The 16,773-nt window shown below is 34.6% G+C and overlaps 2 protein-coding genes across 2 annotated transcripts; one reads left to right on the forward strand and one right to left on the reverse strand.

The window, feature by feature from the left end:
• Nucleotides 1-347: 347 nt before the first annotated feature.
• LOC148764497 (uncharacterized) lies at nt 348-2,964 on the reverse strand. Its single transcript, XM_088803117.1, has 3 exons — nt 2,766-2,964; nt 2,383-2,669; nt 348-616 (listed from the first exon to the last, which is right to left on the reverse strand). Exons 1-3 carry the CDS (start codon nt 2,829-2,831, stop codon nt 565-567), a joined length of 405 nt encoding a protein of 134 aa, XP_088659243.1. The 5' UTR covers nt 2,832-2,964; the 3' UTR covers nt 348-564.
• A 1,519-nt stretch (nt 2,965-4,483) lies between these two features.
• Nucleotides 4,484-7,622, forward strand: LOC18611943 (putative disease resistance protein RGA1). The gene is made up of 2 exons (XM_088802905.1): nt 4,484-7,010; nt 7,414-7,622. The coding sequence occupies exon 1, from the start codon at nt 4,484-4,486 to the stop codon at nt 7,004-7,006; it is 2,523 nt and encodes an 840-aa protein (XP_088659031.1). The 3' UTR covers nt 7,007-7,010; nt 7,414-7,622.
• The last annotated feature ends 9,151 nt before the right edge of the window (nt 7,623-16,773 follow it).

Raw genomic sequence — 16,773 nt, forward strand, 5'->3', positions numbered from 1 at the left:
TGGATCAGCCACCAGGTGTAGATGAAACACAAAAGGGACCACGTAAAAGGTAAAAAGAAGAAAAATCAGATACGGGCGTAAAAGACACCCCTCGTAGGCAGGTTCCTCAGTCAGGTCTTCTCCAATGAAAGAAAAGTCAACAGAATCTCACCACTCATTTCTTTTTTCTTTTTGTTATGGCAAAAGAAAAAGTGAAGAATCCCGTGGGAATTCACGGACACAAGAGGTTATATAAACAGATACCTATCTTATTAATTTTAGCCTAAAGTGTCCATGCTAACATAACAAACAAATACATTGCACAAATGAGAAGCACAAATTTGCTGATCGGGGTGGCACCATTAATAAAATTATCTAATAGAACCTTATAGATTGCATAAAGAAGTTCATACCAAACTAAAGAGAGTAATTATCACATAAAATACCCAACATGGAACAAACTAAAGAAAGTAAACATAAGTTCATAACAACAAACCCCAATGCTAAAAGACAGCAACCACTTTAAAAACACACTAAATTCCATGCTTAATATTTCTACCAGCAGAAGAAGTTCCTCCTTGCAGCTCAATTGTCGCCTGAAGCTTGCCTTTCCTCATCCTCTCTTCCTACTATTTCACTGCAAACCAGCAAAGAAATTGTCAAGTGCTACAAGCATCATTTACACCCAGAAATATAATAGTAAATCTGGTTTATAGTAAAAGGCCACTTCCAGGCTATCTACAATATGGATGTCTCTGAATTGATTCAATGAACTGTAGTTGAGGCTTCACTAACTGTATATTTAGTAAAAGGAAGGAAAGAGAGGCTAACTGCTCCACGAGAAAAGAATCTAATCAAATATAATATTTCTACAGACAAAAGAATTCATAAAGGTACTTGACTGAATCAAGCAACTGTAATACTCAATTCTCTTTTTCTTCTAGTTTCATTCTATACTACCAAACAACTAAAACTATTTTGTTCAATCCCACTTTATAAAGGACAACAGAAAATAAAACTAGATTAATGCCTGTTTGCTTAAATACCAAAGCAAAATAGAGTTGGTGAAATTATCAAGTCATTAATCAAATTACGTGTCAAACAACTTTTGAAATAATCTTCCTTTCAGGAAGTAAAATTTTAATCAAAATTAAAACCTAAGCCAAATCAAATTATCAGCAGGTCCATATTCTAGTGTTTAGTACTTGGAATTGCCTGGGATATTTAGCAAGATCTAGATTCATGCATCTTAGAGAAAAAAATCCTAGAGCTCCCTGGCATAAACTTCTATGAAAACACTGTTATATTTCAAGGTTGGCAATCCTGCACAGGATTGCAACTCTAGATAAGTTATGTTCATAGGGCATTTCAATTTATTCCAATCTTATTACTTTTGTAGCAATGCAAAAGAATCTAGATCATATATAGTCTTTTTTTTTCACATCTAGCTACTAAAAGGAGGTTTGCTTTTATGTCTTTCTCTGCAAGCCTCTCAAATTAACAGAATGGTAGGTTATTCAAATTATGACCTTCGGGCAAATGGCGACATAAGAGGGTATAGTTTTGCTGCCACTGTTTCAAGGGTTGGTTGGTCCAGTTACACTTACGAAGTTTGGAAAGAAAGGAACTCTAGAAAGCACTATAACAATTGCTGCTACTGTTTCAAGGTTGGTTGGTCCAGTTACACATACGAAGTTTGGAAAGACAGGAACTCCTGGAAGCACTATAACAATTGCTGCCACTGTTTCAAGGGTTGGTTGGTCGAGTTACACTTAAGAAGTTTCATACAAAATGATGTTCATGCAAGGCTTAATTCTAAATCAGAGCTTGCTAAGAAGCAAATAAATGAAAGAATTTCCTAGCAGTAATGTCTCAATGCAAAAAATCTTAAATCTATATTGGTTTAACTTTGTTTCTTCAGTAACAAGTTATCTAGCTTCTTTGGATGGTAAAATTTCCATTCAGCAAACTTAGACACAATCACCATAGAAAAATTCGAACTTCAAGGCTAATTTGCATAACCATCCCTTATATTCAATTAATGGTCATGAACAAAGCAAGTCTAAATCAACATCGAGAAAAAAAAAGAGCATTTCTGTTACACCTCCATTTGCTTGTCACAAGTTGCTTACAAGCTAAATGATTAAAATGTAACACAATTGTTCCAGGTAAAAAATATAATCATACGCTTTTATTTATATATAAAAAAGTTTCGCTTTAAATTTTTAATTATTCAAAATTAATAATATTTGCTTTGCTCCCAAAGCGCATTTTTTTGCCTTTTTCTTAATTGTAAAGCAAAAAGCAAGTGACAAAATCAACAACCAATAAACAACGAAACGGAGGCCAAATTAAGCGTAAACAAACATTGAGAGTAAACATATTGAGGGGAAAAAGAAGTACCGAAGCAAGTGAGTGAAATTGGCAGCAGTGGCTAGGTCACCCTGTTCCCTAGCTTTCAAAATTCGGAACATAAGGACCAGCTTGATTTGGGTCCGGGCACTTTTCTGGATAATGAGTCTTGTTTCCCTCTTCAATTCCTCACACTCACTTTCAATCGCTTCGAATTTTTCCCTCACTTGCCTTTGCCCTTCTCTTATATTCTTCTGTTCATCGCTGATTTCCTCCATCTCCACTTTCAGCTTCTCAAACCTTTCTTGCATGTCCTTCATCCCACTCTTCTTCTTTTTCTACGTAGAAAAAAAAATCGAAATTGTTAAATCCTTGGTCAAAACAATCCGGAAAAAAATAATATTTAAAAGATTAAGAAAAACAAAATCAATTACATTCTTGCATTGCAATTTGGAACGTTTGTTGTTGCTAAAACGACCTCGCAAACAGAAGGGAGCCATTGCCTACTCTCGAATTCCTTTGCCCCAACCCTACTTCCGATTCCAATTCCAGGGAACTGTTTGATATTAGAGACTGAGAGGCCGATTTATTTATAATAAGAAGCCTAAATTCATAGACGCGAGTCATAACTGCATAACTGCAAGAGAGACGAGAGATCGCGCGACTCTTTGCAAATAACGCTAATCCTCACAAGTTATCGTGCGAAATAGCGCTACCTTTATTTTTTTCCCATTTTAGTAAAACTTCTTCGACGCGTGTTTATTTGGTTTCTAATTTTAAGAGCGGTTTATTGTTTCGTTTCGTCTTCAACTTCTTCTTAACAAAAAACGTTCGAAGCATTGAATTCAGTCTCCCTCGAAACTATCGAGCATCGCCAGTGTTTGACGCGATAGGCTGCATGAGTCATAGCGTGAGGCTTACGTTTCCCCTTTTGGTGAAACACGCCGGTTGGTCCCCCAAGTTTGGGATATTCCCACTTTGACACCCCCAAGTTCTAAGACCTTCATTTTCGTTGTTAACGTTAATTTGAACATGTACTATCATCGCGTGGCAATCCTCTTTCCAAATTGTCTAGTCTCGCATTAAGATTAACGATTCCTATGTGAAGACAATTTTTAATAAATATAAATTTGAATTTATTCATTCTGTAAGTGATAAATTAGCCGAATTAGTTCTTAAAAGCAATTACTATATATATTTGTATGAAGAATATTTGTTTTTATGTTGCATAAACTAGTGTTTAGGAAAGAGATTGGATGTGTAATTATATTCAATTATTGGGAATGAATTTTTTTTTAATTTTATAAGATTGACATATGTAAATTATATTGACATAACACGTAAAAGTGTTCATGGGTTGGATTAGGCTCATTAACATCATACATATATGTATTAAATGTATTTTAATATTTTTAAATATACAATAATAATTATTAATTAAATATAATAATATCTCATCTCAGGCTGAATTGGACTCAAGCTTAACAAAGACTAGCAAGCTTAATGGATAGTACCCGGATCATGGACAGGGCTACTGAACGTGGAATTAAAAAATTCCATTAGGAATGTATATATTATATACATATTTATTGTGTTGACGGGGAAGACTGTCGCGGTCTTATTGGATTTGTTAGTCTTAGGACAAGATTAAAGCAAAGAATAGCCTAAAGATTAAAACAAGATTAAAGCAAAGCATAACCCAAACAAGAACAAAAGATAATTAAAGCAAAGAATATATGCCTTGCTTTTGACTTTTTTTTTCCATGCGCAAGGGACTTTCATCTCTGTTGCCAGCTTTGGTCACTTTCAATATAGATGTGGAGAGTTATATAATATATGGTGTAGGGAGAACAAAGTGCATGGAAATTGTTACTATATATAGTAGTAATTCGTTTTTCGTTTAATAGAGTAAAATAATATTACTTCTTTATTAAAACTGGAATATGTACTTGAAGTGTATGAGTTGGTCTCCTTTGAAAATATTACACGCAAGCAAGCAAGCTTAGTTATTATACAGTATGCTGGTTTTATTAATTAGTACGTGCTAGCTTTTGTTTTTTCCTCAGGCCTACCATTTCCACATCCCAAACACCTAAACAGCATATTTTTGAGAAAATATTGATTCAATTCAAGCCCTTCCTTGCCAAAGATAATGGATTCCTTTGCCTCGAGTATTGTGACAAGTATCTTGGCGAAAGTAGGGACATCTGCTTACCAGCAAATTATCTCTGCATGGGGCATTGAAGATGAAATGAGGAAGTTGAGAAACACTTTAGAAGAAATCCAAGCTGTGCTCAATGATGCTGAGGAGAGGCAGGTGAAAGACGAGGAGCAGGAACTGAGGATTTGGTTGCGAAGATTTAAGGATGTCCTGCACAACGTGGAAGATGTGTTGGATGATTTTGAGATTCAAGATTTGCAGACAAAGATGCTGGTGGATCGTGGGACTACTCTAAATAAGGTACGCAACCTCTTTTCATCCTCCAACTCCCTTGCTTTTCGCTTCAAGACGAGTCAAAAAATAGAGAAAATATGGGAGAGGTTGGATGAAATTAAAACCAGCAAAGACAGATTGAAACTCTCCAAGGCACCCAAAAAGGAGACTGGCATCCAAAGGGCCAGGGAGACCCACTCCTATGTGGATGCTCCTGCTGTCACTGGGAGAGATGATGATAAAGAAAACATCATTCAAAGTTTGCTGCAGCCGGATGATCATGATCGTAGTTATAATAATGTCTCTGTTATCTCAATAGTTGGATTAGGAGGTTTAGGGAAGACAACTCTGGCTAAATTGGTGTGCAATGATGAAAGGGTACGTAAGCATTTTGACCTGAATATGTGGGTTTGTGTCTCGGAGGAGTTTGATGTCATAACAATGACAAAAGAAATTCTTAAATCAACAAAGGCAGGTCTGCTAGGTTATGATGAGTCCAATTTCCAGAAGTGGCAAGAGGAGCTACGGCATGCTTTGAAAGATAAAAAGTTTTTACTCGTTTTAGACGATGTATGGAACGATAACCCCAGAAAATGGGACAAGCTGAATCAATTGCTGATTGGGCGCAGGGGAAGCAAAATCTTGGTGACTACTCGTAGTCAAAAGGTTGTCAAAGCCATGAAATCTCAAGTGAAATATGAGTTAGGCAGCCTTTCCCATGATGATTGTCTCTCTCTGTTCTTGAGATGGGCTTACATTGAAGGACAAAAAGAAAGGCACCAAACCCTGGTAGAAATTGGAAATGAAATTGTGAAAAAATGTAAAGGAAACCCTTTAGCAGCTAAAACTTTAGGGAGCTTGCTTTCCTTGACAACTAATGAAAAAGATTGGCAAAATATCAGGGACAATGAGATATGGGAGTTAGAACAGAAAGAAGATGACATCATGCCTGTACTAAAACTGAGTTACAATCGAATGCCACCATACTTGAGATCATGTTTTGCTTATTGTGCAGTTTTCCCAAAAGATTTCAAATTCAACTCTGTTGATTTGATCCAACTATGGTTGGCGAATGGGCTGATTACACCTTACAAAAACTCTGAGGTGGAGTATGTTGGCATGCAATACCTCAAAGAGTTATTTGGCAGGTGTTTCTTCGAAGATGTTGAGGAATATGTGTTTGTTTACACGTTCAAAATGCATGACTTAATGCACGATCTTGCACTATCTGTGGCACAGAAGGAATTCTTGACCGTGGACTTCCGCGCCAACATTATCCCCGAAAGTGTTCGACATCTGTCACTCTTTAACAGTAATTTATTTCAGCAAAAACTCAAGAAATCCTCACAAAAGAAGTTGAGGAAAACATTGCGAACTATTCTCTGTCCACTTGCAGTGTTAGGATCTATTTGTGAATCTGATGTTGGTAGCTTCATCATGGGCTGCAAGTACTTATGGGTGTTGGATTTAAGTTCCTCGTCTTTCGAGGAGCTCCCAAGCTCCATCGGCCGGTTAAAGCATTTGAGATATTTCAGCCTGTCCGGAAATCGCAGAATCAGGAGACTTCCCAATTCGGTTTGCAAGTTGCAGAAGTTGCAAGCATTGGGACTTGTTGGATGTAGAAAGCTTGAAAGGTTACCCAAAGGTGTGAGAAACCTGATTAGCCTTAGATTTCTGGAATTCACAACCAATGAAGAGTTGTTGCCAAATGAAGAAATTGGATGCTTGGATTCTCTTCAAGTTCTCTCCATATCAGGATGCCAATATCTAAGATTTTTGTTCGAGGATATGAAGCAATTAACTGCCCTCCGAACTTTGAGCATCACGGACTGCAACTGGCTTCGGCGTCTTCCATGTTCTGTGAATGATCTGACCGCATTGGAGAACTTGATAATCTCCAACTGTGCAGACCTAGACTTAAAGGGAAAAGAGGATGCCAACCCCAACCAAGATGAAAAGGTGTGTAGCCTTCGATCAATCACAATTACAAAAATGACAACTTTCATGGCTTTGCCTCAATGGCTTCAACGATCGGCCAATACCTTATCGTGCATAATTATTGAAGATTGTCCCAACTTCAAGACATTGCCAGAGTGGTTGAACAATGTCAAGTCACTTCAAAAGCTTCAAATTAAAAGATGTCCCCAATTTCCATATGTGTCAGAGCTGAGCAAACTTGAAATGGCCCTAGTCCCAAAGGTTTATGTTGACGACTTCAAGTTGGAGCCTAGTGAGGGTTGATTTGGTATGGTATCTCCTACCCTTGCATTGCTGCTCGAGCTCCATATACCAAATTTGCTTCCTTTGGCATGAATCTTTGCACTAGTGAAAAGAATTAAAGTTTATTTGATACATTGGTGTCATATATATATTTCATTTTTTATCTTCACGGGATTTTAATATAATCAATCAAATAAAGTATATAATTAATTTTTGAAATTAACCCAAGTACTGAAAAAATGTTTTCAACTCTTACCAGCCATTCATACATGAACCTGATCAAGGAAAAAAAGACTTATTGCTAAGTCAAGTGGCCAAATGAATTGAAACAATATATATATATATATATATATATATTTCATTTTATCATAATTGAACTTTCTTTTGAATTCTAGTAGTTGTTTATCACTTTTGACTAAAATCGACAGGTGTCAGAATTTGTCTAAACAACGATACATTCAAGCTTGAAGGAGCCAGTGGACCGGCCATTGAAAAGGAAAAACGTGTAAATGTATTGTTGCTAGCAATTAAGTATAGTGTCATGTGAAGTTCTAATTAATTGGTATTCAGTTGTTGCCTTGAACTTTTGGCATTATCAATCAATTTGTGATTCATAACATTTGCTGATGTCAAATCACCATGGTTCATGGACCAGCTTTTGCTTTTAATAGGTATTCAACTCCCACTTTAATACAAGTAAAATTAGAAATTACATTGGATAATTCAATAACACATTACTCTTATATAATATTAAAGAGAAATAAATTAACATAAAATTAAATAAAATCCAAACTTGATAAGGTGTGAACTTGAAACAAAATAATTTCAAGAAATACTTACAGTCGAGATGAGAAGACTTGGTTAGCTTTAAAATATGTAAAATAATAGAATAAATCACTTTTACACGTAAAGTTGATACACAGGCAAAAACTAGACAAACTCTTTAGAATAAAAGTTCAAATTCTACTCTAAAAATCAACGATTCGATTTCGATCCGAGTCAAATCTAGAGTAAGTCAGAATCCAGATCATTAAAAAAAATATATGATCTTATGTTTAATAATTAAAAATTATAAATATAATATAAATTATTATAAAAAGATTAATTACTTAAATAAGAATCAAACCATTACTCAATTTATCAAGTCACGATCAAACTTATTGTTTTATCTGTCGTAAGATCAAACTTTTTCGAGTTTTTACATTTTAACATAAATTTCAACAAAAACACTCCGATGTAGAAGACACAATCGTTAATTATGAAAATTTAATAAATATTAAATGACGATGTAGTTTAATAAGTGGCTATAAATCTATTGTCAAGTTACAAATCACCCACGTGAGCAATTGACCTAAAATTAAACCCAAAGAAGTAAACCAAAACAAATTTAGAAATACGTTAAAGAGTGAAATCATTTTTAATCAATTATAACCTTTGAATATATAGATTAATCGAGAAATACAATATTTATGATCCGATCAATAATTGGTTTGTTAAAACTTATTTTATAATAAGTTTGAAAGGATAAGAAGCAATCACTTGAGTTATAATTAAAATGCCCCAAGCTAGAATACACAAGTGATTAAAGTCACTCATACAGTTTAAGTTTGATTGTTAGTTTGGTGTGGAAAATTTAGGGTTCAAAACCCTTATAAATGTCGATCCAATCCTGGGTGGAGGAGCAGGATCAGTTACATTCTGGAACATCATCCCTTCCTCATGTCGCTCAACGAGCTGTCGAATCATCTCCACCGATTTGTGACTCAACGAGTAACGTGCCATGGGATCACACAGGTGCTTTCTGCTTTCAACGTCGTTGATAAATCTACTGATTGGCTCCACGAAGGCGTCCACTTCTGCTAGCCAGCTCTCAACTTCAGGGGAAATACTCTTTTTTTCACTTTTGGCTCTGTCAACTTCTTGTCGCAGCATAGCCCGGATTTCGCACAGCCTCGAGATTTCATAATTAAGTCGCTTAACGTAGCCCTTGTAAGAAAACACGTAGCTACAACTTCTCGTGATCGGCTCTATGCAGAATTCTAGTACTCGACTTGCTAACAAATTCAGCAACCTTCTTTTCCTACTTCTTCTGGGCATAAGAAAATACAAAACCATGGTTAGAGGAAAACAGAATGATCTGATACAACTTTTAATATTCAACTCTAACATAAAAGAAACTAGAGTTAGCGTGCATGGTTATGCATGCTGTAGTAATCAAGGGGATACATTTGAAAGCCTTGATGAGGGAATGACAGGGAAGATATATAATCTGACAGATATATGCTTTACGAATTACCAAGGGAAACATAGAAAGTGCTTATTCCCACCCCTTGCTTTAAGCAAATGCAATCACTTTTTTTTATTCTTATTACTTTTAAAATAGTTCCCATTACTTCCAAATACATCTTCACTTTCGTGTACAATATTCCATTCCAAAATTAATTATGAAGCGCCTCCTATCATAAGAAAACAACAAAGAATTAATGGGAATAAGCCTAACACTCATTCTATAGATGCCAAAGCAAAAAGAGTTGGAAAACAATATCATAACAAAACCTTGTTTATGATATGATAGACTATAGAGAACAATAGTACCAGTTAATAATATTTATTTCAATTCTCTTTTATATAAATTTTTTTATATTCTTTGTACAAAAAATTCTCTATAAAAATAACAATTAAAGAAAGATTAAAAATCGATAAATAATTGAACTCATATATAGATATCAATCAAAAGACCTTGATAAATAAATTGTTTTAATATACAAAATTTTTTGAAAAGGGTTTTAGTACTTTTTTTCTCATATAAAGCTTAATTTTCAGCCAAATTTATCAATATACATTAGACTTGATTTATTTTACGACAATCCAAAATAATTATTAACTTTTACTCCTTCAAATTTTCTTTATTTTTAATTGATTTTCATGAAGTTAAAAAAATTAATTTTAATGTATTAATTTATATTAAATTTTTCTTTATGAAATTGTATGCCGTTTAAATAGTAGATAACAAAAAATAAATAGTAAAAATATCAATAAAATATAGAACCTGCATGACAAAAAATGATATTAGAAGGACTACAATCTTTCATATATTTTCATAGAATTTTATAGTATATCTTTAAATCAAAAGTTGTTAAATTTTACTTACATAAATCATAAATGCCAAATTCCGAATTAATTGAAGGTGTCTCACTATTATTATATAAAATTTTATATGTAAAATGCATGCCACTTGAGTTATAGTTTCATTGATAGAGATGTTACAAATATATATCAAATTGGCTTCATGTCATATTATATTATACTTGATGTGGGTAATGATTTTGCATATATTACATAACTTGCCATGCATGGGCTCATACAAGTCCTTTCAGCTTTCGGCGTCACTGATAAATCTTTGGGTTGGTTCCTCCATGGCGTCCACTTCTGCTAGCCAGCTCTCAACTTCAGGGGAAATACTCTACTTTTCCTACTGACCTTGCTAACCATTTCAACAATCTTCTTTTCCTACTTCTGGGGTGGAATGGGATAAAGCCATTAATGCATCGAACATCCATGGTTAGAGAAGAAAACAGAATGATCTGATACAAGTTTTAATACAAGGAGTTCAACTATAACGTAACAGGCATGATCAGGGTACAAAATCACATACATATTATAATTAAGGGGAAATCAGTTTGCAAATGCTCTGCATGCTCAGCACTTCTCTCCCAGAGAAATGAACACAACCATAATGCAGTCGAATATGTCAAAGCCAACATGAGAATTCAAAGGAGCAAAGAACAGAAAAACTCACCACGTCAACATGTAAATGAAACTAGAAGTAGCATATGCCCCATGCATGGTTATGGTAGTAATCAAGGGGATCCCTTTGAAAGCCTGGATGAGGAAGAGGAAATGACAAGGAAGATAATCTGACGAATGCTTTATGAATTACCAAGGGAAACATACAAAGTGCAAGATGAAAGCATGCATTTTGATTTATACTTGAAAAATCCTTTTTTTTACCCTTTTTAATTAGCATATGCAATAATTATATATATTCCTTGAGCTTCAACAATATTTAACAATAATAACAACACATATGAAAAGAATTTTTTTTTATCCAAATAATTATTTAATTGAAGAAATAATTAAGATTAATTTGATTGTTATGCTTAACTTGATAATATAAGTAAAATGATGATGGTGAAGACCAAGATTGTCGATCACCATGCAATCAACATTTTTTCATAATTATATTTTCGTGAAGAACATTAAAATTTAACAAATTTTAGATTTAGAATGTATTTTTTTTACATAAAAATCAATAAATTAATATTATAATTTAATATATAAACGTTAAGATCCATAAATAACTTCATCTTCAATTAAAGCTAAATATAAGAAAAACAAAAAAAAAAACATAAATTGTTACCTATATATATATATATATATATATATATGTCATTTCCATCAACCAATTATTATACAATGCCAATGAGGTCCATTTAGAACAAAAAACTCTAAAACTTTTAGATCCTCTGTTCAAAGTCACACTATGCGTAAGTTTGATCCAACTTTGTATTAAATTTTAAATTATATATCTGTTTGTTGATTGGTTTATTAAAAATTTAGTATACTTCATTTTAAGTTTTTATGTCGGATGCAATATCATATAAATGAAGGATTATTTAATTTTAATTGTAATTGTCACTTATATATGTAACTTAATGAAAAAAAGAGAGAGAGAGAGAAAAGAAACCCACAATTGTGTGGTTAGTTACATAATTAGACAATTGCATATATCAAAATTTAGTCATCTATTTTTTTTATACGAAGGGAAATTTTATTGAATTAATTTAAAATAACATCCTAAGCCATTGGACACCTAGAGCGTCCGCAAGTAATAAATAAGAAATGTTTACAGGGTTTATATCATAAACTTGTAATCCTATACTTAAATCATCATGATGAGTGGCCATCCAATCGGCACACTAATTGGCTTCACGATGTCTATGAGACAAGTGACATTCTCATTCCTTGTGAAGTAACTGTTTGATTGATTGTAGTAATTGGATATTTGGCTCTAGGTCGTTTTCTTTGTCCTGTATTTTTTGCAATGCTAAAAGCGAATCTGTTTCCACTTGTACTTTCCTATAACCTTTAGACCAACATATCGTCAATCCATGATTAATTGCCCAGAGCTCCGCTGTAACACCTCTCTCATTTAAAGAAGTAGATAGGGGTCGGCAGGTGGATAAAAAAAGAGAAAAAAAGAAGAAAAGTTAAGCATGCATTGAAAGAAGGAAAAGGGAGAAAAGACAAGAAAGAGAGAAGAAAGGATAGGGGGTCGGTCAAGAGAAAGAAGAAAGAAAGAAAAAAAGAAAAAAAAAGAGAAGAAAGAGAGTGGGGACCTGAGGGAGAGAAAGGAGAAGGAAAGAAGAAGAGAGAGAGGGAGCGGCGTCTCAAGGAGAAGAAAAAGAAAGAGAAAAAGAAAAAGAATGAGAGAGGGAGCAGCGTTGTCGAGGAGAATAATGAGAGGGAAGGAAGAAGAAAGAAAAAGAAGGAGAGAGGGAGCAGCGGCATCGAGAAGAAAAAAGAGAGGGAAGGAAGAAGAAAGAAAAAGAAGGAAAAAGAGGGAGGAAGCAACAATGGTGCCCGAGGAGAAAGAGAAAGAAGATAAAGGAAGAAGGAAGAAGAGAAAGAGAAGCGCTAGCTGGAAGATCGACAGCAAGGGGAGAAGGAGAAAAAAAATGAAAAAGAAGAGAGAATAGCTAAATACACGTGCGAAACAATAGCAAAGTAGCGTCCCGCTATTGTGAGGTGGTGAGTGCTAAATTTTAAAACTATGTCCCTATAATATATATATATATATATATATATATATATATATATATATATATATATATATATATATATATATATTACATTTGGTAGTTGATAAAATTATGGACAGTATAAATTGGTAGAAAGCCTTAAGTTGTTTGTGTTTGTGACAAGAATTTTAAATTCGTTTTTTTTATAATATATAAAATATATATATCTACATGTTTTAAATACAGAGAAACAAACTTTTGATTGGCTTTCACTTCAAAATCATACCTTGCAAGTTTGTGTGATGTTTAGGTCAATGGCCTTTGTATTGATTCATAAAACTCGATGATAAATTATTTATTTCACTTAGCATGTTAATTTGGTAAATATGCCATGCTTTGAAATAAATTATGCATAACATTCATTTTATGATTATATGGCTTTTAATCTGTCATGTTATGCAAATGTATTAAATTACAATTATTTTATTTTAACATGATTGAGATACTCTAGGTAAGATCTGTTACCACATCAAGTCAAGTGTGGTCTTTGTGCACAAAGTAAAAATTGTTGATTATCGATATTTGATTGTAAATGAGGACCTGGAGCCCCGATTTATATTGGGTGACGTGGGTAGTTCCCACGAGTAGGTAAAAGAGGGACCTGACCCCGATTTATATTGGGTGGCGTGGGCAAATCCCACGAGTAGGTAAAGGGGGACTTGAAGCCCCAATTCATTTGGTGGCGTTGGCAATTCCCACGAGTAGGTGATGATGTCGGAAAAGTAAGTCTAAGGGTTATATTAATCCTACCCGAAGATGATGCTTCTGTCACGACCCAAATTTCGGGCCATGACCAGCGCATGGGCCCAATGGACGTAGTCCATTAAGCCCAAGCAACCTTACTATTTATCTTGCTCACTACTCCATCAAATATTGCTAAGTCACATTTTATAACTTTGGATCAAAATGGTGATGGACATTGCTAAATCGTACTAGCGCTACTTGTTTAAAATATACATACATTGTCTACAGTATGTATTCTAATAATTAACGTCAGATTTGTCCACACATGTCAAAAGGAGACTCGATGTCCAGCAAAAAAACTCGATGAACATACAGCTACTAAATGCCAAGACACTTACCAATAGTTGAGTCTGTAAAGGCACCTCGACCTAGTTACCAACTGCCTCGTAATCTGAAAACATGAAGTTGAAAATGGTGAGTATAAACCCAGTGAGTGAACAAGGAAGGGAACAAGCAATTGATAAGGAAGAATTTAGAAATCGTGATGCACTTATTTTGAAAATAATGCAATTTGGTATAATTTCTTTCCTAAACCCCCTTGTTTTGGACATTGATTAGTGGACTCTTAGTATTGCAAAGACCCACGCTCAATCATGAAGATAAGGGAGTGGAGGAAATTATATCAGAACCTGAGCAAGGTAGCAATGTGACAACACGTTTCTCACTGCAGAAAAAGGCATTCTCAGTTTGTATATGGTTCGGTTTTTCAAGCATATCTTCCACTACATGGGTCCAATTGACATGCTTGTTAGGTCATTAGAAAGCTAAGAGGTAGGACTACGACTTTACTGTTTACCACTTTGCCCGTTTCTAATTGAAAGGTGGTCAAAATCACTGTCAAAGTGACAGTACTGTACCACCACCGAAAATTTTTTACGGCAGCGAGAATCCATTTCGCTGCAGCCAAATTCCTTGTTGCAATGAACACCAATTTGATAATACTTAGCAACTTTCAATGTTCAACATGCAAGATTCACATATGCAAAACCATATACCATACTCATGAACTTTGATTTCATAAACATAGATGTATATATATAAATGCATAGATAAACACCAATATCAGTATAATCACACCCGACTCATGTACATCCCCCCACATCGTGCACATAGCCAGCGCCATCATGTGCATCCCCCCACATCGTGCATAATCAGTGCAATCGTGTACATCCCCCCACATCGTGCACACGGGCACTATCATTATCCATTTCCCACACCGCCATCATCACCGGCATGTGCATCTCCCCACATCGTGCACACACACGGTTATAGTCATCATACACAATGTCAATTATCATGCACAATATATATATATATCATCATAATGAAATAGTGCATGAATCCATAACAACCACATTTCACAACTTAAAACCATTTAGTAAAAGCTTATTCCCAAGGCACTTGTTTTAAGAAAAAGTTGTATAAAATCGTTCAAGTTCTTTGTACAAAATAGTCACGATCCCAAAATGATTTTGAGATGCAGTTCACTCATCGGTAGTAGTTGAGCCTTTAGCCAACTTTAACCTCTCTAATGATCCAATTGGGATAATGGGGCTTCGTTGGAACCTACCATCAAATTAACATCACCATAATGTCAATTCATACTTATAAACCCTAAAAGCTACCCCTTAGCTAGCTTTCAATTGCTATTTTAAATGGTTATCTATTCCCACTATCCTAGTAACAATAGAGTCAATACACAATCTCAACAATAAACCCACAATTCAATCACTAAACATTATCAACACTTAAAACCCAATGCTAATTTACTACTTACCTTGATAGTTTAGTAACTTTGAATTTCTTTCCAACAATTCCCAAGCTATTATAGGGCTTTTTTCTTTCTTTCTCTTATAAACACCTAGCTAGTGAGAGAAAGTATGGAACAAGATTTCTCAAGGGTTTTAAAGAGAGAGAGTGGAAGAGCATAAGGATTTATGAAAGGGTGCACCAAAAGCATGAAAATTGGAGCTAGAGATAGAAAGTTAGAAAGTTTTCATACCATGCTTCCATGGAGGAGAAACCAACGTGAGATGGGAGGAGAAGAAGAAGATGAGCTGCTGAAAATTCAAGAAGCTACTGAAAGAAGAAGATATTTATAGCCAAACTTATCCAATTTCCTTTGAAATTACGAAAATACCCGTTAGCAAGTTAACTTGTTCTTTTCCAATCCTTTGTGCAATCTTTTTATTCTTTTGACACTAGGACAAGGTCCACAATGGTCTAAACTACTCGGGTTTACGAAAACTTAAAATTTTGACTCGAAGTGCAAAATGACCATTTTGCCCCTTTTGTTTCCTTCTATTTTAATTTAGTCCTCCCAACACTCATTTAACTCCAATTTCCTTCTATTACCTTCTTCTACACATGTACAAACAAAGTATAAAGTTTGTACTCCAACGTGATGTCCCCATAATATTTAAAATATTTATTTGCTCGTGTTATCTTTACTTAATAAAGACACGCGGCCCCATTAACGTCGTTTTTCTCCAAAATTCTTTCATTCTTCTTCTCCCCCACTTAGATTGATCATATACTCCTTCTTCATGAAAATTTTTGACATTGAATAAAATATTAATATTTTAATATTATTTTATTAATAAAATATTATTTTATTTCAAAAATTTTCTCTTGCCTCCTCTTGTCTCCTTGGCACCCAAAATATCTTATTATGCCTATTTAGACCTTAAAATACCATAAAACTTTTCTTCTAGGAGCTTTTTAGAGGAAATGACGAAACTACCCCTAACCCGTGTTATTACATCTATGCTTAATTATGAGCCTATAGGGGTTGAGGTCTCACATTCTCCCTCACTTAAAGAAATTCGGTCCCCGAATTTTAAATTCTACTGTAAGGTAGGGTACCTCTAAGCATCAAAGAGATAGGGATACTTTGTTCGCATCTGCTCCTCGGCTTCCCACGTTACCTCCTCGCTGGTGTGGTTTCGCCACAACACTTTTACTAAGGCCACATTCTTTGAATGGAGCTTTTTGACTTGTCGATCAAGGATAGCTACCGATTACTCCTTATAAGTCAAATCATCTTTCAATTGGATGGTTTCATATTGTATTACATGAGATGGATCCAGATTATACTTTCTAAGCATTGACACATGAAACACAGGATAAATATTCGAAAGGTCTGGCGATAATGCCAAACGATATGCCACTGCTCCAACCCTT

Source organism: Theobroma cacao, chromosome 1 (assembly GCF_053813885.1).
Source record: "Theobroma cacao isolate CCN51 chromosome 1, ASM5381388v1, whole genome shotgun sequence".
Taxonomy (NCBI): Eukaryota; Viridiplantae; Streptophyta; class Magnoliopsida; order Malvales; family Malvaceae; genus Theobroma; species Theobroma cacao.